General features: G+C 55.3%; 2 protein-coding genes across 2 annotated transcripts; one reads left to right on the top strand and one right to left on the bottom strand.

Moving 5' to 3' along the window:
* The first annotated feature begins 51 nt into the window (after positions 1-51).
* On the top strand, positions 52-9,316 carry PDAP1 (PDGFA associated protein 1). The gene is made up of 6 exons (XM_087733736.1): positions 52-183; positions 4,058-4,149; positions 6,082-6,189; positions 6,595-6,716; positions 7,620-7,771; positions 8,482-9,316. Exons 1-6 carry the CDS (start codon positions 171-173, stop codon positions 8,538-8,540), a joined length of 546 nt encoding a protein of 181 aa, XP_087589862.1. The 5' UTR covers positions 52-170; the 3' UTR covers positions 8,541-9,316.
* Positions 9,317-11,096: 1,780 nt separating this feature from the next.
* Positions 11,097-19,002, bottom strand: ARPC1B (actin related protein 2/3 complex subunit 1B). The gene is made up of 10 exons (XM_087733734.1): positions 18,747-19,002; positions 15,808-15,881; positions 14,878-14,982; positions 14,156-14,378; positions 13,642-13,749; positions 13,061-13,267; positions 12,721-12,796; positions 12,441-12,637; positions 11,872-11,962; positions 11,097-11,396 (listed from the first exon to the last, which is right to left on the bottom strand). Exons 2-10 carry the CDS (start codon positions 15,869-15,871, stop codon positions 11,358-11,360), a joined length of 1,110 nt encoding a protein of 369 aa, XP_087589860.1. The 5' UTR covers positions 15,872-15,881; positions 18,747-19,002; the 3' UTR covers positions 11,097-11,357.
* Between the last annotated feature and the right edge of the window lie 659 nt (positions 19,003-19,661).

The raw sequence follows: 19,661 nt of genomic DNA, 5'->3' as shown, positions 1-19,661 counted from the left end.
CGGCGCAGGGGCAGCCCCCGCGGCGGGGGCCTGGCGGGCCGTGGTGACTGGGCGGGCACCGAGGGGCGCGCGCCGCGCGCGGGGGTGGGGCAGCTTCCGCTTCCGGGTCGCCTGCTCGGGGCCGGGGGGGGGGCCTCGCTGCAGCTGCCGCAGCCGCCATCGCCGCCGCGATGCCGAAAGGAGGTGGGGGCCGGGCCGGGGGGATTCGCCCCTGCGAGGAGCGTTGGGGGTGGGAGGGGGTGGGGGGGGGTGAGGGGGTGTAGGCCCCTCAGGCCCCGGGAGGAGAGGAGGGGGAGGCCGCGGCTGTGGAGGCTGGGGGGGGGGGCAGGGCTCCCCGCCCTCGGGTCTGAGGGGGGGCTCCGTCCCCGCTCTCCCCGGCCTTGGGGAGCTTGGGGGGGGGGTGTGTTTTCCTTTCCCCCTGCTTGGCCGCGAGGGTCTTGGAGGGAGGTCCCCTTGCCGCAGCACCCCCCCCCCCCCGGCTGTGGGTGGCCTCGGGGGGGTCTCGGTTTCCTCCCCCGGCCCGCTCGTGCAGGGCTTTGGGGGGAGCCTCGCCCCGCAAAGACGGGGCAGATCCTCCACGTTTCTCACAGAGCTGGGTTTCCCATTCCGTGCCCCGCCAACAGCTGCCATGGGATCGCAGCAGCCCCTGGGGGATTCCAGGCCTCCCCCGTGGGACCGGGAGCGGGCTGAGCCCCATGTGCTCCCCGCTGGGCTGGAAACTGCAGCCGGTTCCCCCGGGGCAGGGCCTGGGGCACACGGACACCCGGGAAGGGGAGTTTACAGCTACAGCGGGGTCCCGAGGGTGTCCTGGGGGGCACGCAGGCGGTGTGTGGTGGCTGACGGCCTTCGCGTCCCGGTGGTTCAATGGTGGAGGCCTTCGGGGCTGGGTACAGGGAATCTGAGCAGCCGGGCAGAGGGTCCAGCCCTGAGGGGCAGCGTGGGGGGGATGCAGAGGGGGTCTTTGGTTCAGGGGCTCCAAACGCGGCTCCTTTCATGTGGTTCTGGCAGCTCCGCATCTGGGCATTACGGAGCGGGTACCGACTTGCTTGTGTGATTAAGGAGAGGTAATGAGGGACTGACAGGCTGTCAGGGCTGAGCTGGATCCACCCAGAACCTTCTCCAGATGCACCATCTGCATAATTGGCTCTTGTGCGAGCGTCGGTGAAACCCCAGTCATATACATTAATGTAAACCAGCCCTCGTCATTCATTTTCTCTGTAGTTTGCTCAGCATTTCTCAAGCTTTAGTACCAAATCTGGTTTCCTATTTAGATTTTTTTTTTAAGCACTTTATTTTGTGTCCATTTGCACAATGTTAGTAGATAGGGCTGAAGCTTTCACATATTTTTTGTGAAGGCAAAGAACCATGGTGGGTTATAACCCTGGTTGCCATACTTAAATGCCCCATAACTCAGGATTTCCTGCTCTGTATTTTGTTGTACAGTTTTAAATGTTTGTTACAAACCTTTTGCTTCTTGGGAAAAGAGGCATCTTTGCCCCCCCCCCCCCCCAAGTCAGTCGGAGTTACATTATGGAATTTACTTTTGCACTCACTGTTTAATATAAAATGGGGATTTTAACCAGATATTGATAAATTGTGTTACAGGATTATTTCTGATGATTTTGTTCTTTTTTTGAATACCTTGATTCAAAAAGAATAAGTGATTCCTTCAATATTCTTCGTTTCTCCTTGATTAGAATTCCTTAATTTTTCTGTTTAAAGCTGAAGACAAATGTATTTGAACATGTGCCTGCCTTAGGCAGCAGTGGTCTTTACTGCAGGTGAAATCTTTGGGTGATTATATTTTAAAAGTGCTTCACAGAGGAGGATAAGAATCATTATCCCTGTTTTACAGATGGGGAAACTGAGGCACAGAGCTGACGTGAGTTGCGCAGCATGATGCGGTAGGCCGGTGGCAGATGTAGGACCCGCACGCCACTTGTCTGACGCGTGGTTTGATCTCCCTGTGAAGAGCAGAGCCCCGTCCCTGCCCCATGCTGAGCTCCCCACAGTCCCTCCAGCTGCTGAGCGGGTGGCACTGCTGCTCCCGCTCAAAGGGGCCTTACTTCTCTGTGTGCAGGCTCGAGTATAAATGGGATTGATGCACTCTTCAGTTTGCTTCTTTTTAGGCATTTAACATAAGATAATTTCTCTTGAGTTGCTTTCATCCCCCTTATTACTGCTTTTTATTTGCAGCAATAAGGCTTTTGTGTTCTTCAGTTCTGAGCCCAGTGTAAAATTCTGAGCCCAGCTGGACAAGAAGGCTGCCTGGCATCGGTTAAGCTTGTAGCACAGGATTGTTTTGGTTTATTTAGGTTTTCTTGGTGTTACATAGTGTGTCAGGGATATTACTGTTCCATCTAGAGCGATGTCGTTTGCTGGGCAGTGAGGTAATGTTTCTTGGGCTAGAGCCCTCTGTGGCAGATCTCCTTCCCAGAGGGTGTCAGTATTGCCACGTGGGATGGTTGGGAACAGACAAACAGAAAACACACGTCTTTGGGTGCAGCAAAGATTTTGGTTGCGCTTGTGGTTTGAGAGCCCACAGGCTCCCACAGCTGAGTTCAGAGAGAAGAATCTGGTCTCTGCGCTTCTGCTTCATGTGAGAAAAACATCTTGGGAGTCTCTCTAAGGCTTCACAGTGGGATTTTTGAGACAATTTATTCCACAGCTCAGCTTTTACTGAGCTAAAACGTGTGAGTTTGTCTCTGCTGAGCCAGGAGGACTGGTCAGAGAATGTTGAATTTCTAAAGCTCGCAGCCCAAAGAAGCTGCTTGCACTGGTGCTCCCCGTCCCTCCGAGTCCAACAGCGCAGCCAGGCGTGGCCATGGCACAGCGGTACAGTAGTGACAGATCTCTCCCATGCGTCCTGCGCAGTCCCAAGGAAGGACGGATGATCCCCTCAACCCTCCCCGTCACCGTAAGGTTTCCATTGTCCTTGGCAGGTGAAGTGGGGAGGGTGAGAGAGCATGCAAGGATTTCCTGCTCCTTCTGTCGGACTTTGGAGACTCCTGCAGTAGCAGAGAGCTCCCTTGCCTGAGCTGTTTGCTTTTTGCCAATCTCACACACCGGTTCTACCTTGAGCTCAAGGCTAGAGACTAGTCGACTCTATTCAGCTTTCTTTCCAGCAGTTCTTTGAGCTGTAGGAACGTAAACAGAGCAGTCACTTGCAGGAAGCATTAATGGCTTCAGCAATTCATTAATCAACAGAATTTTGAACTTGAGAGCAGATCTTAGCGAGGCAGTCCAGCCAGCTAAGCTGACTTCCTGTGTCCTAGAGGTTGTTTTTATTTTTCCTTATAAAGCGGTAAAACATGGAGGCTCCTTTGAGTAGTTCTTCAGCTCTCATTATAATTCCCAAAGCTTTTGTCCAATTAGCTTCCTATTTTCTCTTGGCACAGCCTTAGTGTAGGGGAGGGGTTAAGGAGGGAAGCTTGTTGGAGAGTTGGTTGTAACCGCGGCTGCCGCAGGAACATGCTGTGAATTCCTCCTGTGCAGGAAACGCAGAGAGCGGCTGTGGGACTGAGCACCCCTTGCCAGCCCGGGAAGTGAATCAGAGAGGCCACAAGCGTAAGCATGGGTGGGCAAGGAAGGGTGGCGTCACCGAGAGCTGAGGGGGCACTTGGAAGGTCGTTGCCTGATAAATGGCGTCACGGCTCTGCAGTGTTTGAGGGACAGGGGTACCCCCTTTGGGCAGTACTTTCCTGGCTCCCTTTCTGTAGGACAGACCTGTGCTTCCTTTGGAAAATGCTGTACAGCTGATAGGCTGCTCTCAGTTCTGGTGTCTCCAAAACCAATCCAAGGGGAAAGAAAGAACTGATTCTCCGAGTATCTTTCAATAATCCCAATTCTCTGTGTAACTTAGCGAAAATTCTTGGAGTGTTTCTCTGAGACTGACAAGTTCAGCGTGTCCTTTTTTTGTTGTTGTTTAGATTCTGTTAGAGGAGCTATTTTGGTTTGTCCTATCTGCACTGAAAATCCAGAGAGAGTGCTGCAGGAGGAGTAGACCTTTCTAGAAGCTTATCACTAAACCATTTATTAATTTCATTTTTTTGTACAGGTAGAAAAGGAGGCCACAAAGGCCGAGCAAGACAGTACACAAGTCCTGAAGAGATTGATGCCCAGCTCCAAGCAGAAAAGCAAAAGGCAAGGGTATGTGTTTGCCTATGTTACATGCTTACTGTCATAAGTTCTGGCTTGTACAGCATGCTTAACTTGCAGTTCATGAGAAATGGCAGCTTAGTCAAGTGTTGCAGGTCATTCTGTCAGTGATCACAATATGAATTCTGACTATCTCTGGCTGGGGAGACTGCAAGGTGTGATCCAGTCTGGTTCCTCACAGAAGTGAGGCCAGGTAGACCATCCAGTTCACAATTTGAAGGTTAAAGGATAGGGAAGACAATTACACAGCAGCTCTACACATCTTTCCCCCCTATATTTCATCATTCTAGTCTCCAGTGTCAGTTAATTTTTTTATCCATGCTCTGCAGCTTGGCTGTGGAGGAAGCAAGCTCACATCTCAGCATCTTATTGTATATTGAAATAATTATATTTGCCCTCTTTCTCTTCTAGATTAAAAAGACAAATTCCTTTGACTTCTTCCTGTGCACATGATTTTCTTGTTTGCCTCTGACTGGTAGGGAGAGAAAACAGAGTTTCCTGATCCGAGTCCTTTTTTGGGTGTGTTTCTATGCCCCAAAATAGGATTGTAACAGCTCCCCTTGCTTCCACAACTACCTGACTGGTATTATAAAAGGCACGGCTACTTTTTGCAGTACTTGCTCTCTTGTATTCACAAATTATCACAGCTACGATGGCGCTCTCACTGCTATTCTTCTGTGACTTTCTGAAAGTGCTGCCTAAGCCCGAATACACTCTTCCAGCTGAAGCCTCACAGCACTGACTACAGTAGGATAATTATACCCCATATAGGAAATACTGATGAATACCTCCCAGAAGAAGATTAGTCTTTCAAGCAGTTATGAGCCATATTGTTGACTCGTTTTTAATGTTTTGACCAGCTGTAACTCAAGATGATTGTGTGGTTTGCTGCTTAGCCACATGTTCTGACTTTGTGTTGGATTTCTTCTTCGGAAGTATAACTCCTCTTGGTTTGTTTTCTGATTCCACCTTCTTGGTTTCATGCCATCTTTCCAAATTCTGAAACCGTTTATGGGTCTGATCCTGTTTTCCAAAATGATTCCAACTCCTACCAGTGCGATGTCATTCACAAACTTTATAAGTGTTCTCTACTTCCAAGTTGTTAATAAAAATACCAACTGGAAATGGAACAGAGCAAGCAGGGCCCCACTTGAAATGTCTGTCTTGTTTCAAAACAAACCAGAGAACTGCTCTTTGAGGATTTCACATAGTGATGGTTACATCTGATGCTATTTCATTAGGGAAAGCTTAAAAAAAAACCCAATTAACAAAATTACTCCTCTTACTGCCCATAGCTCATCCATTTTTCCAGTTGCTCTGATGAGGGATACTTCGCAATGGTAAAGCAAGTTATTCACACCCATGTTGGTTCTTCTAATCTTATCTTCTAACAATTTGCAAATTCATTCCTCTGTGCTAAAAAGGCTGTCATTTCCTGAATAATGATGTTCTGGTTGATGGTTGTCAATTTGCTTTTCTCTAGGTTTGTTGTTTGTTGTTTTTTTTTTTAATCTAGATCTAGGATGGGATCCAGCTCTACACTACATCTGTGTAGTTTCCATTCCCTGAGATATTGTGCACTGGAAACCCAGGCCAAAATGTCTCCTGGAGATCTTTCATTTGGGGGAAGTAAAGTGCCAGTTCTGTCTTTTACAACAGTTTTCCTGGCCTGTTACACAGAGAGAACAGCAGAGTTGTTTAGAGGTGATCTGCCAGGGCAGGTGATGCACACTTATGTGTTGAGAATGAGCTCCTCTTGTTTTGTAGCAGCCAGGCACCTTTGGTGTCATAAGGGCCACGTCGGGAACACCAGTGCTCTCAGAGCTGTCTCTTATCCCTCCAAAATGATCTCATTTAAGAGTCACTGTTGGATTTGGGATTGTTATTGACATACATTTTCTCTTATTTCCTGTGATTTTGTAGGAAGAAGAGGAGCAAGAAGAAGGAGGCGAAGGAGCAACAGGGGACCCCAAAAAAGAGAAGAAGTCTTTAGATTCAGATGAGAGTGATGAAGATGACGAGGATTATCAGGTACTATAATTCTCAGGGCACTTAATGCATTTGTACCACCCAGATTCTTGGGACAGGAGATGCGCGGTCTTAACTCCAAGTTCTCTTTGAGAGCTACCTATAGTAAATTTTTTATGGAAGGACTACTTTTAGAAGCCAAAAAACCCCTCACTTTATTGCATTTTGTCCTCAGAATGAAAACTTGTGTATTGTTATAAGGGAAATAGAAAGGCAAGAATATTTCAAAAAAGGCTGAAGATGCCTGGTAGTATAAATCTTGGTTCATAAATGGTTTTGCTGTCTGGTAGTGAAAACATCTTGAATTCTGCTTTTGGGGTGTGTTGCAGTGTATTTGATGAGCTCTGATACAACACGATGTTGGGTATGAGAGAGCTTCTTAACCTTCCTCTTGTTCTTGAACCTCAGCAAAAGCGCAAAGGAGTGGAAGGGTTGATAGACATAGAGAATCCCAATCGTGTAATTCAGACAACCAAAAAAGTAACTCAGCTGGACCTGGATGGACCTAAGGAACTCTCGCGACGAGAGCGGTGAGTCTTTCCTGCTGCCTTGGCAGGAGCTAGTGCATTCCTGGAATTACATCCTTGCTGGTGGCGGCAGCTTAACACAGGGAAATGTCTCCCTGCTGTGTATGCGTTGGAGTTTCAGGGAAGCCCTTTAAGTGTGTTACTTCCTAAAGCAGACACTGAACAGCAGCAAACCGTCAGGCAGGAGTCACTATAGTTCAAAATGTCTTTCCTTACAAACTTCACAGAAGTTGTCTGTCCTCTGGGAGTAGCTGTGGCCATCCTGGAGCCAGGCAGCTTGGCCAGGTGCACTAAGAGAGTGAAGTCTGTTGCTGTGAAGCAGATGTAGACCATTCCTTTCCTGAAGTTTTATGCCAAAAATCAGACCTAACTGAAATCCATTAACCAGGGGTCACCTTGGCATCCGCTTTAATCTTGCTACAGAAGGTGCCCTAGTGACAGGTAGCGGTTTCCCAGATTCCAGGGGTCGTGGTGAAATTTTTGTCTGAGCAGATGAGTAAGGTGAGAACCAAAGTTTAATCTTCTAGTTTCATTTAGCAATGGAGAGTGTCAGAGTGAAAGATTTAAGCTTGCTTATTTGGGCTAGATTGCTTCAGCAGAAGGACACCTTTGAGGGTAAAGCTGGGGAAAAACATCATGGTGCTGTGCAGTCTGAGGCTAATTCGTTTAACCTCATTGTGTGTCAGTGTCCTTATTTAGCTGAACGAAAGTAGAAATAATCTCTCTCATCACCCCTGTTCAAACCCTGCGATAGATATAACCTGTGATGGAAAACTGGCGACAGGGCCCCCCAGTCTGTGTGGGCAATGTCCTCGCCATCCCTCCCAGTCAGAAAGCTCCCCCTCTCTGCCTGTACCTGCGTGCTTGCTTGGATACTCGGATGACTGGTGTGTTTCACTCACACAGAGAGGAAATAGAGAAACAAAAGGCAAAAGAAAGATACATGAAAATGCACCTAGCTGGCAAAACAGAACAAGCGAAGGCAGATCTCGCCCGACTAGCCATCATTCGGAAGCAAAGGGAAGAAGCTGCCAGAAAGAAAGAAGAAGAAAGAAAAGGTTAGAGAGTAATTAATCATATCCTGTTACTTTTCTTTGCAATGGGTGTACTGCCAAGGGGCATGATTTCTCATATCGCACATGGTAATCCCTCGTCTCCTGAGACTGTGTGGTGTTGCTGAGTGTCACTACAACTTCCTTCATCAAAACCAGGTTCACCTGTTTCATTCTTATAAAGCTCTTGCTTTATTAAGCTCTAAAACATCTGAACAGGGAAAGAGAGAAGGGAATTGCCCTTGATATCCATATTGTCGTCAGCCTCCCAAGCAATGCTTCCTCCAGTTTGGGAGTTTAGCGAGTTCCTTGTGCTGGGTGTGATTTATCTGCTTTGCATGCTGGGGATCCAAACTGCCCCGGGAATGTGCAGCACTCCTCCCCTGCCAGGACTTTCTCTTCAGCTCTGATAGGTGTGAACCAGAAGTCTGATGAACATGTGTTCTTAGTGGCTTCCACGGAGAAATTTGTGCATCAGCATTAGGTGATTTGTGGACGCCTGAAGAGAGGCCGAGGACAGGAGGGAACATGCAAGGGGAGCTGCTCCTCTGAACTCTGGAGGGGATCTGCCAGGGATTGGCAGGGAGGGTCAGATTTTTTCCTGTTGTCTCGTTGTACATGGCTAGCAGGATTTTGGTCGCTGGGGCTGTCAAACCACCGCCAGTCCCTGATGTGCTCTGTGAAATGATGAAATCTCTGTTCTTTTCCTCCCCCAGCAAAAGATGAAGCAGCCATGGCAGGTAAAAGACTGCAGTCACTATCCCTTAACAAGTAAGCACAGGACATGCAAGAGGAGGAAACGCCAGGGAACTGTGCCTGGTGCCTGCCAGGAACTCTGTCGTGTTGCATACCATCGATGCCACGTAGGGTGTACTGCGGCATCGAAGTCACCTTCACCTCCAAGAGACACTGATGATGTGTTTGTCTTCATCCTGGCACAGATTTCCATTTGGGGTTAGGGGCAGCTGCCGTCTTCGCTGCAGAACTGTGCTGAACAGCAATTCTCTGTAACAGTTTGGAAACCTGAATGTTTTTGCTGTTTTTAGGATTAAGAACTCATAGACAGGGGACTGGGCGGGAGGGAGCTGTGCGGGAGGGGAGATGCTTCAAATATTAGATTGCAAGAAAATAGATTGTGGGGTCATTGTGGGGTGGGGCATGGGGTGGGGAACTTTGACTTGCTAGCGAAGGCCCAAAGGATAATGTATCTGAGGAATCCCTTTGGGCAAATGGCCCGTAAAATTCTGCTGCAGGGTGTTGCAGTATAATCTGGGAGCATGACTTCATGGACATCTGGCGTGCTGTCCCTTCCTGGTTTCATCCCTCTTTTCTTGCAGCCAGTCTCCCCTTTTCCCTCCTCTTCATTTTTTTTTTTTCTTCTCCTTATTAGGGATAGTGCCAGTTTTTAACCACATCATCCTTTGTTTAAAGGAAAAAAAACAAACAACATTAATTGTATCAGACCCAGATGGGGAAAAAACTTTATCAAGTTTAAAAACCACCACCAACAGAACTTGTATATTTGGCTGATTAAAATGTAAATTATCATAACTGCTCTGTCCTTGTCCTGAGTGTGTGTAAATGAACACGAGTGTACAGGCTGCTGCTGAGATGCAAGGTGCAGTAGCAGTCTGGTGGTGTGGCGACTTCTAGGTCTGCTGCTTTGCTGTTTCTCTGTGGTGTTTCTGGTGTGGAATTTGGCTCGAGGTTCGGGAGCTCCATCAGCAGATGCAGCCTGAAGGCACAAAGCTTTTCCTGCTGCCTCTGATCGAGGTCTTGCACAATCTGATTACCCCAGTGGAGAAAACAATTACCCTCAGGCTGCTGTCCAACCTAGTCACTGTGTCAGGCGGCCAGCCCCAGAACTGTCACCCCCGTCAGCCGTCTTATTTCAGGGTGTAGGGCTGCTGGAGCAGGAGATGCTCTAACCCGTGCCCCAGGGAGTCCCGCTGTCAGCCTGCGCCAGGGACACCAGCGCTTCCCAGACTCGCTCGCCAAAGGCTGGAGGAGATTCACCCCCAGAGCTGAGGCGGGAGCTCTCGGAGTCGCTAGCAAAGACATTTTTGAGACAGAGGATATCTTCAGGGAGGCGTGCAAGATGTGTGGTACCAGGAGAGGTGCCCTTGCTGTCAGCTCCAAGAGGGAAGAACTGATACGGTGGGGACAGGGCTGACAGACAAAGTCCTTGGAGCACAGGGAGGCGGATGGAGCGGGGTGGCGGGAGGCAGGGGGCTGATGCCTGGGACGGAGCAGGGCAGGAGCCACGTGTGGAGGGGGAGAGAGAAATGGGCCTGTTCACATGGGGTGGGATGGGGCACACGTAGAAATGGGTGGAAAAATATTTTCCCAGTAGAACACGTCTCTAACTAACATCTAGACCAGAACCGGAATGTCATCGTCCCTTTCTGCCAGCGAGGACTCCCCTCCCGGGCTGCGGTCAACGTAAGGGCGGCTCTGCTTTGAGGGGCACCACCAGGACGGGCTTTAACCCGAGCTGTCACAGCGAGGTCTGATCCCGGGAGGAGCAACCACATGGCACTGCGCAGGTTCCTTTCCCTCTTGGTGATAAACGTAGGATTTCCCTCGCGGAGACGCTCAGTTTAAGACAGGGCAATGCCGGAGGTGGGGCCGGGCATCTTGCCTGCCCCGACACACCTGCCCTGGTACCGGTTCTTCTTCTGCCTTTGCCAAAGCCCTTACCAACCACTTCACCGTGATTTCATACCCTGTATGAAATGTGTCACCCTGCTCATTGTTTACCATGTGCAGTTAAACCCTGCTCTGAAATGTACAGCTTCTTACAGCTTCTTCAAAGGCTCCTCGGCACTCCCAGGAGCAGCTTTCTCCTCCCAGCGTGGCTGTGAGATGGGACTGCTCGTACCCCGAGTTAGAGATGAGGAAGGTGGAAGTCGGAGGTGCTCTGGTCAAAATAGCCCGGCAGCCTGCGATAACGGGCTGGGAAGGGGCAGGATTGGTTCATCAGCCCAAGGTTTCTGCGCCGGCTCCCCAGGCATGGGATTGCACACCTGACGGGATTTGGCCAGTGTCCAGGAGGAGCTCGGTGCCAGGAGAAATACGGGAAACCTGCACTCCCTCGCCACCTCCATCCTCTCCCCTCCCTTTTCTCTAATACCAGTCCTGGTTTGAAATCGTGCTGAAGCAGGGAACGGGAGGTGACGCTCCCCTTATCCCCATGGTCCCAAATCATCCTCAGAGCTGGCGGCAGAAAGGACGTGACCGCCCGTGGCGAGATGCGGCGCAGCAGCTGTGATGCGCTCTAATTGTGCACGTGTTTGCACTGAACTTGTTTAAAAAAAAAAAAAAAATCGGATTTATACAGGAAAATCCTTACTTTATTTGTTACTTCTTTAAGCGATGTATGACCAGCATCAGGTAGGATGGTAACAAAAATAGTAAAAAAAAATTGTTTTCTTTGCCTGAGAGCAGCCGCCGGGGCTGGCTGGCAGCCGGGGAAGCGCGCTGGTGGCATCGTGGCCAGCTTGCGGGGCACGGGGGCTCGCAGGGGAAAGCAGGCAGGCACAGCAGAGCAGGGGCAGGCTGGCAGCTGGGATGCCCTTCCCGGCTGGCTCCTTCATTTGATCTTGAGATCCTTCAGCGCTGATTCCAGGCTCTAATATGAAACGGGAGGTGGTTCATCATCATCTTTTTGCTTTCCAAGGCAACTGGAGGTGGCTGGGGAGCTAACGGGGGGCACAGTCGCAGGGAAAGCTGTCCCCTGGGCTGCCAATGCATCCCCGCAGGGAGGAGATCCCAACTTCGGCTGGTTTGGGCTCATTTTTCAAGCCGTGTAGCCAAAGCTGAAGCCAGGAGAGGGTGCTGGATCCCTGCTCAAGGCTGGCGTCACCCTCCCCCGCCCCGATGGTGAGCTGCGAAAGTGCCACCCAGGGGTGTCCCCTACCCAGCCCTGGGTTAAAGGAGGTCCCACAGTCCTGTGGGACCCCCGTGGGCAGGATGGGCCCCACCACCACAGCAAAGAGCTGCGCAGCAATGAGGTGGGGGGATTGCAATTAGAGCTGTGGCTAATGAGGGTTCAACACTGGGTGCTCCCAGCCTGGGGGGACCGAGGCATTGCAGGGACACCTCACCTTGACGTCCCAGATGCTCATGCCGCCGTCCATCCCCGTGGTGCAGAATTGCGAGCAGTTGGCCTTCCCGCCTGCCAGCACCGAGATCTGGCTGCAGGGTGCAAAGAGGTGGCAGGGAGTCAGCCCCCGGCCCCTGCCGAGCCCTCGGGGCTGCCTGGTCATCGGTGGGTGGGAGTAGGGCTGGATCCCTTTGTCTCCCCCACCCTTGTGCAGGGATGCTCCAGGGATGCTCTGGGGTTTTCCTAGCTCCCAGGGCTGGACGCCTCCATCTCCCCCACCCATGTGCAGGGATGCTCCAGGGGTATCCAAGGATGTTCAGCGATAGCCAGGGATGCTCCAGGGATGCCCAGGGCAGTCCCAGCTCCTGGGTCTGCACCCCTCCATCTCCCCCACTGACGTGCAGGGATGCCCAGGGATACCCAGGGTTGCTCTGGGGATGCTCCAGGGCTGGCCCAGCTCCTGGACTGGACAGCAACACAGCCAGGGGATGCTCAGGGGCCAGCACCCCCAAGCAGCCCCCAAGGCAGTCCAGCCGAGCCTGTCCCCCTTTTCTCCCCCCCAGTACACACCTGATGCTGTTCTTGTGCAGGGTGTCCAGCGTAGCATTGGTGGTGTCCGAGCTTGCCTTCTTGTCCAGGTTCTGGAAGCGCTCGCGGGCAGTGAGGCCGCGCTGGGAGCTCTGCTTGGGGACGTCCAGCTTCCCCCCGAAGGTCAGTGTGCCCTGGCTCTCCTCGTAGGTGAACAGCATCGGGTAGCAGTCGTGGCCCTGGGGAGCCAGGCAGCCCTGCTCAGCACCCTCCTGTCGTCTCCCTGTGCAGCACCCACCCCGCGTCCCCAGCCCAGACTCACCGCAGCCACCAGGCTGTTTTCAGTGATGAAGGTGACGGCCAGGAGGGGCAGGGTCTCGGTGCACAGGGAGGCGACGCTACGAGGGAGGGCAGGGCGTTAGCAGGGAGCCGAGCTTCAGCCTCTGCGCTGAGACTGGCACAGCTCATGGCACAGGTGGAAGCCTCAAGACCGCAAGAAGAGGATGTGCCACCTCCTCTGACCAAGTCTGCTTGCCCCTTCACCACCCCAATCCAGATGCCTCCATCCCTGGATCAGTTTTGGGGTCAACCCCCCCCCACCGCCCATGGCATGGCCGCTCCCACCCCCCCACAAGCCCCCTCTGCTCCCCAGCTCTGCTTACGCCATCTTCTTGTTGGCATCGGCGAGGCAGAGGGTGCTGTCGTGGCTCACCCAGGCGACACGGGCACCGCTGGCCGAGAAGCAGATGCTGTGCACCCACCCGCAGCTGCTGCTCGACTCAAACATCAGCTCCCCAAAGGGCATCTTGGAGCCCCATGGTGTGGGGCTGGGCCGCTCCTCCACCTCCTTGATGTAGGCTGAGAAGATCCTGGGGCGGGGGGAGAGCCCTGCCATGTGTCCCCAGACACAGCACCGGAGCTACCTCCATCTCTCCCCCCTTGTGTGCCTCAGTTTCCCTGCCAGAGCCCATAAGGTGCCCTGCTGCCTCCAGTGCCCCGCTGGGTGCTGTAACACTGGAATAGTCCCCGGGGCACCCCCCAGCCCCCCCCCCCCCCATCTCCCCTGCACCCCATCCCTGGCTCCCAGAAGCACCTGGAGGGGCAAAGCCTGTCCCACAGGCAAGCCCGGGCACTGGGCTGCCCCACACACCTCTGTGCTGTGCCAGGGTGGGACCCCAACCCATCCCTGGGGGGTTCCCCCACCTCAGCCCCCCCCAGTTGCCCACCCCACCCTGCTCCTCACCGGCACTTGAAGTCACAGGAGCCAGCAGCCAGGAGGACGTTGTTGGGGTGCCAGTCAAGACTGAGCACTGTGGAGCGGATGGGCTTCTTGATGTGTTTGCAAACCCACCTGTGGGGAGAGCGGTTGGCGTCAGTGGGGGAGCACTACACCCCTGGGAACCCCCTCGGGCTTTTGGAGGGCTGTCTGAGGGTGGTCGGGGCTGCAAGCACCCCAGAAGCTGCCCTGGGTGACCAGCCTGCAGCAGCAGCCAGGGCATGGGGACAGCATGTCCCATCCCCAGCAGCAGGGTTTTGGAGCGCCTCCCTCCATCTTCCCATCTATCTCCTCTTCCAACCCTTCCTCCAGCTCCTCTCTATCTCCCCCATCTCCTCCTACTCCTCTGGTCTCTTATCTCCCAATTCATGTCCCTTCCATCTCCCCTCCACCCATCTCCCCATCCCTCCCTCCCTCTCCCCATCCATGTCCCCTCCATCTCCCCCAGAACAGGCCCGGTGAGGCCATGGTTGAGCCTCACCAGTCGTTCTCCTGCTCAAAGTAGCAGATAGAGATGAGCCGGGAGCCGCTGCCCACAGCAAACTTGTTCTCCTTGGGGGACCACTTGACGCAGCGGGCGGCCCGGTTGATCCGCAGGATGACCAGGGTGGGTTTCCAGACATTGCCCTTCAGGGTCCAGACGTAGGCATTGCGGTCGGTCCCACATGTCACCAGCCGGTTGCTCTCAGGGGCCCAGTCGATGCCTGGAAGGCAGAGGGGGGTGATGGTGGCCAAGGGAGCCACGTGGATGGGGATGGGTCACTCAGGGCTGGAGGCCATTTGGAGGCAGAGTTGTTCTGGGTGGTCTCTGCTCCAGAGTCCTTCTTTGCCCTACTCCTACGTCCATCCCAAATCATCCCACCCCATTCCATTCCAACCCATCTCTTCCATCTATCTGTCCATCCCTTCCCATCCATCCATCCATCCATCCATCCATCCATCCATCCATCCATCTCATCCGACCTCATCCCGCCCCCACCTCATCCCTCTCCATCTCTCCCATCCCATCCATCCCACCCCTGGGTGCCTTCTGACATGCTGGATCAGGGCCAGGAGAGGTAGACACAACCTGCTCCCTCTCCTCCACCCACTACTCAACCCCCATCCAGAAGCTGCTGGTGCCACCAGGTGGGGCTGGGACTGTTGCCAGGGCAGGGCCACCTGCCAGCCGTGTCCCTGTCCCCTCTGTCGACCAGGACTCACCTGTCACCTGCCCGTTGTGCTCCTTCAGCTCATGGACCTTGCTCCACTTGGCCCCGTCCTTGCGGTAGATGTGGACCTCATGGTTGTTGGGGCAGAGGGCGATTTCTGTGGGGTGAGAGCAGCCAGGGCAAAGCCCTCCCCTGTGTGGTGGGCTCTGCCGGGGGTGGGAGCAGGGCCAGCCAGCATCAACCTGCCCCTTCCTGTGCTCCAGGCTCAGTGGAGCATGGTGAGACCCCACTGAGCCCCATCTGCATGGTGGGGTTCCACCAAGGCCCCAGCCTCTGCCCTGTGCTGCCCCAAAGCTGGCCCTGCTCCTGCAAACTGCCCCGACAGGGAAGGGAGAAGCTCCTCCCAACCCAACAGCCCAGCGTCCTCCCTTCCCCAGCATGTGGTCCCATGGGATGGATGGGATGGGATGGGATGGGATGGGATGGGATGGGATGGGGTGGGATGGGGTGGGATGGGATGACTGCGGGTGCTCAGCTCCCATCCAGCCCCATCCTGCCCTGCCTACCCAGCATGCCAGCCCCAGCAGAGAAAGCCCTTTTTGTTCTCTCCCACATCCCCCACGCTGTGGCCGGGAAATGCCATCGGCCATGAATCACCCGGCTCTGCTCTCCTCTCCTCCGCAGTACTTTGCTCATCCCTCCCTGCGCCGGCTGCTGCGGTGCCTCGGAGCCAGACACTGTGCTGGCACCCCCTGCACTGGGCTCTGTCCCGGCAGCAGGACCAAGGGGATGCAGGGGGGACATGTGCCGTCCCCAGCCCCAGAATCTGTCTGTGGCAGGAGCTGCTTCCCCAAACCCAGCCCCGACCCAGCCCTGCCCCATCTGGGGCGGCATCACCCACTGCAGGGATGTTCAGCCAGGGCAGTCAGTACTTCGGGCCATCCCTGGGGATTTCGGGATGGGGTGCCCCAGCTGTACTTACGGGTCCGGTCCTTGTTCCAGGCATGGCAGCTGATGGGCTCCAGCAGGAAGCTGTGGTAGGCCATGGCTTGCAAGCTGGGGACAGGGCAAGACCCCCATGGCCATCAGGAGATGCTGCTCTGGCCATGGGGACAAGCCCCCTGCGGGACCCCCCACTCCCAGCCCCACGGAGCATCCCCTCCTGCCAGGATCACCGCACGTTACAGCCCACCACATCCTCTCTCTGCCAGGGAAGGGGTTTCCCTGAGGATTTCCAAGCTCGGAGTCTGCCCAAGCAAGGGAGAAGGGTGCCCCAGCGGGTCCAGCTCAGGAGGGTCCAGGTGGAGCTGGAGGAGACGTTCCCCACGGTGCTGCCCCGTGGCCAGGCACCCCACACTGAGTGTCCCATGGCCGGGTGCCAGATGGGTGCCCATGGCCAGATGCCCACAGCTGGGTGCTCCATGGCCAGGCACCCCATAGCTGGGTGCCACGTGGGTGTCCCATTGCCAGATGGGAAGCGGGAACCACTTCCAGGGACTTCCAAACTGTGCTGTCATCCTGCCCCAGCCAGGCACACGGGGACCCCGGTGCCAGCATCGCCAGTCCCGCGCACATCCCAGGGGTCCTGCCATGGGCAGCACCTCCTCCCTCTGACTGCTCCCACCAGCCCTGTGGGGCCAGATCTGTTTGTTCCCTCCCTGCCTCTCATTTAGGAAGAGCCAAACCCCATGGAGGCACCTCCATCCCATCCCATCCCATCCCATCCCATCCCATCCCATCCCATCCCATCCCATCCCATCCCATCCCATCCCATCCCATCCCATCCCATCCCATCCCATCCCACGTGTGCTCAGCCCCGGCAAGCCAGTGACTAATCCCTTCCCCTGGCTGAGCTCCCACTGCTCCCGCCAGCGCCCACCGACCGCTCCGGTGCCACAGGACGAAGCAGCTTCCTGCAAGCCCACGCTGGGTGCTGTGGGACCGGGAAGGGCTTGGAGCAGGGGTGCAGCCCCTTGGCCATTCAGCCAAGGTAAGGCAGGGATGTAGGGAAACACCTCGCCAGGGCTTGACGGACGGGGATTACTCACAGTTTGCCTCTCAGCTATTTTGGGAACTCCCTGAACACTGCCCGTTTTCTTTGGCAGCTAAAAACGGTACAGGGGAAGGAAAAAAATCCCTCCTAGCAAACCTCTGTCCCCAGGCTGGTGAAAAGAAAATCCATGGAGCTCCATCACCTGCCTTTCGCACATGGAGAATTCCCAATGCTGATGCACAGCCCAACCCCTGCTATCACACACCCCACGGCCGAGCCCCTGCCGAAACACCCGTCCTCACCAGCCAAAGACGTGGGCATGGCTGAGCAGGCAGCTGCCCAACCCCAGCCGCACCGATCCTGCCAGGGTTCGGCACGGGGTGGCCCACAGGAGGGTACAAAGCTGCTGCCACCGCATGCCTCTGCCCCAAGCCCTGCAGCCGGAGCTGCACCGCGAGTGCCGAATAAAATCATTGGCGAGGGGGGATGCTGCTGTTGGTATTGCAAAAGACGAGGAGCAGAAAAGTGTGAGAAATGGGGACCTGGCTGAAACGGCTCCCGGGGAGAAGGGATGAGAGGCAGAGCACGCTGTGGCACTTTCTGGCTTCGATGTTTGCTAAGAAAAGAGCGATTTTTTTTTTTTTTTTCCAGGTGGTTTGGATGCTCAGAGGCCTGGACCCTTCTCCCCAGGGCTCTTGCTGTTCACCCATTTAATGCCAGCCCCCGAAGGGACGGGCTCGGCTGCTGTGCCAGGGAGCGGAAGCCGTCCTCCAGCCACTGCGGTAAGAAGCAAGGGCTGCTCGGCCATTCGAGCTCTGATCGCTCCCTGCAGCGGTTTACGTTTCATTTCCCCAGTGGCTGGTTTACGGCCAGTTCCCTGCTGATGCCCTGTGGGCTGAGCCATGCTCCCACCCGGGGGGGAATCCTGGGGTGCTCCGAAGAGCATCGGAGGGGCCGTGGCTATCCCCCTGCTCGACACAGAGGCTCTCAAGGGAGGAAAATGGGCATTTTCAGATGGCCAGACAGGGCAGGATTGGGACCCAATGCAGCTCTGTTATCTCCTCAGTCAGCCCTGAGGCGCCAAGCAGTTCGGAAACATCCTTGGAGGAGATAACCAAACCTTGGCAGGAGCCAAGCGCTGGGGGCTCCTCCCGGTCCCAGGGAGGAAGCTGTGCAACGGAGGAGCTGTATTTTCGTTTTTGCTGAGCCTGGTGGGGCAGTGGGAGGTGGGTTTATACCCGGTAGCGCAGGGACACAGTGATGGTCCCACCAGGAGCCGCAGGACCCCATGAAGCTGTCCCTGGCCACCGTGGTGGCCCAGTCCTCCTGCACCACCAAGACCCTGGCACGGACCCCTGGGAGCCCCTCTGCTCGCCGCGGCAGCTGCAGGGTGTTACCCCCCCAAGCTCCTGGCAGCCAGGCCAGGGACACCCTTCCTCAGTCCCCGACGTTGGTGTGGGCTACCCCAGGAGCCAGCCTAGCCCTGGGGGAACATCACTGCCCCAGGGCAGATGAAGAGCAGCTCTGACCCTCCTCTTTCTTGCGCTGGGTAAAGCTGGAGGCATCTGACGCCTGAGGAGGAGAGGACAGATTGCCGGCTGCTCTGGCTCTGCCAGCACCAAACCCCGCAGGACCCCCGCAGGACACCCTTTCGAACACCCTACAGCTGCTGGGCCTCCGGCAAGAGAATAAAACTCAAACTTGCTGCCAAAGCTGAGAAAAAAAAAAGCCCAAAACACAGCAAAAGCAGAAACTAAAAGCGGCAAGGAGCTGCCTGCACCCCCCTCAGACCCCAAAGCAGCCCCAGCCAGGGGTTCCCTGACTCCCCTCGAGCAGGGTGTGAGCACCCAGAGAGGTGATGGCCACAGCCCCCACGGGACGGACCCAGCTCCTCGCCGGGGTGGCAGAGCTGCCTCCTCGCTCCTTACCTTGCTGGGCTGCGCAGGCAGGGCAAGCAGGACAGGCAGGGCTAGTTCATGGACTCTGGGCAGTCGACACGAACGGCAGCCCGGAGCGAGCGGCGGGAGCTGCTGGCTGCCCCGTGGAGGCAGCCCGACTTCCCTTTTCCTCTCCGAGAAATGCAACCACTTCCTTACGTGGGCGTTGGGGGAGCGCAAAGCAGCTCGGCGGCCGCCCTGCCCCTGCCTGCCTGCCTGCGAGCCAGGCCTCTCCGCCGTCGACGCACGTGGATGAGCCACTGGCCCCAGGATGCTCCCGGCAGTCCCCACTGCTCGGCAGGATGCGGGCAACTCGCCCCGGGTGCACCGGGGAAGGATGCAGCCAGGAGAGCGGAGGGGAAGGAGGCCCATCCTCTCCCTCCAGCTGCAGGAGGGTTGCTCGCTCGCCCAGTCCCCAATGGGTTTCGGGGGGATGGATGCAGCAGGGAGGTCCTGCCTGCCGGTGCTGGCCCGCAGCAGGCGATAGCTGTTGTTGGAGCCCACCCGGGGTGAGACGTACGTCGGCATCGCCTCCCACAGCCAGGGAGATTCACAGCTCGGCAGGACCCCACGGCGCCTGGATCTGGCCACCCTGAGCAGCACCTGCTGCTGGTTCCTGCATCCCACTGAGCCCAGTGGGACCCGAGCCCAGGCTGGCTGCAGTCATGGCTGTGTGCATGTACCCCCACCTACCAGCCATGCACCCCTCTATTTTTTTCCCTCCTGCTTCAGAGCAATTAATTTTTATCCCTTTCCCAGTCGGGCAGGGTAACTCCCAGGAGCTCAGCTCCTGTGGAAGTGCTGGAAGGAGAGATGGGCTTCAGCTTCTTGCTCCCCTGCTGCAAGCTGGCTGCAGAGTCATGCGTGGAGAGATGCACTCACCCCTTCCCTGCCCGAATAACATCA

The sequence above is a fragment of the Nipponia nippon genome, unplaced genomic scaffold (assembly GCF_047370975.1).
Source record: "Nipponia nippon isolate SJK-2023a ecotype South Korea unplaced genomic scaffold, ASM4737097v1 scaffold_5, whole genome shotgun sequence".
NCBI lineage: Eukaryota > Metazoa > Chordata > Aves > Pelecaniformes > Threskiornithidae > Nipponia > Nipponia nippon.
The sequence above is the reverse complement of the archived record's forward strand: the minus strand, read 5'-3'. Positions and strand labels throughout refer to the sequence as shown.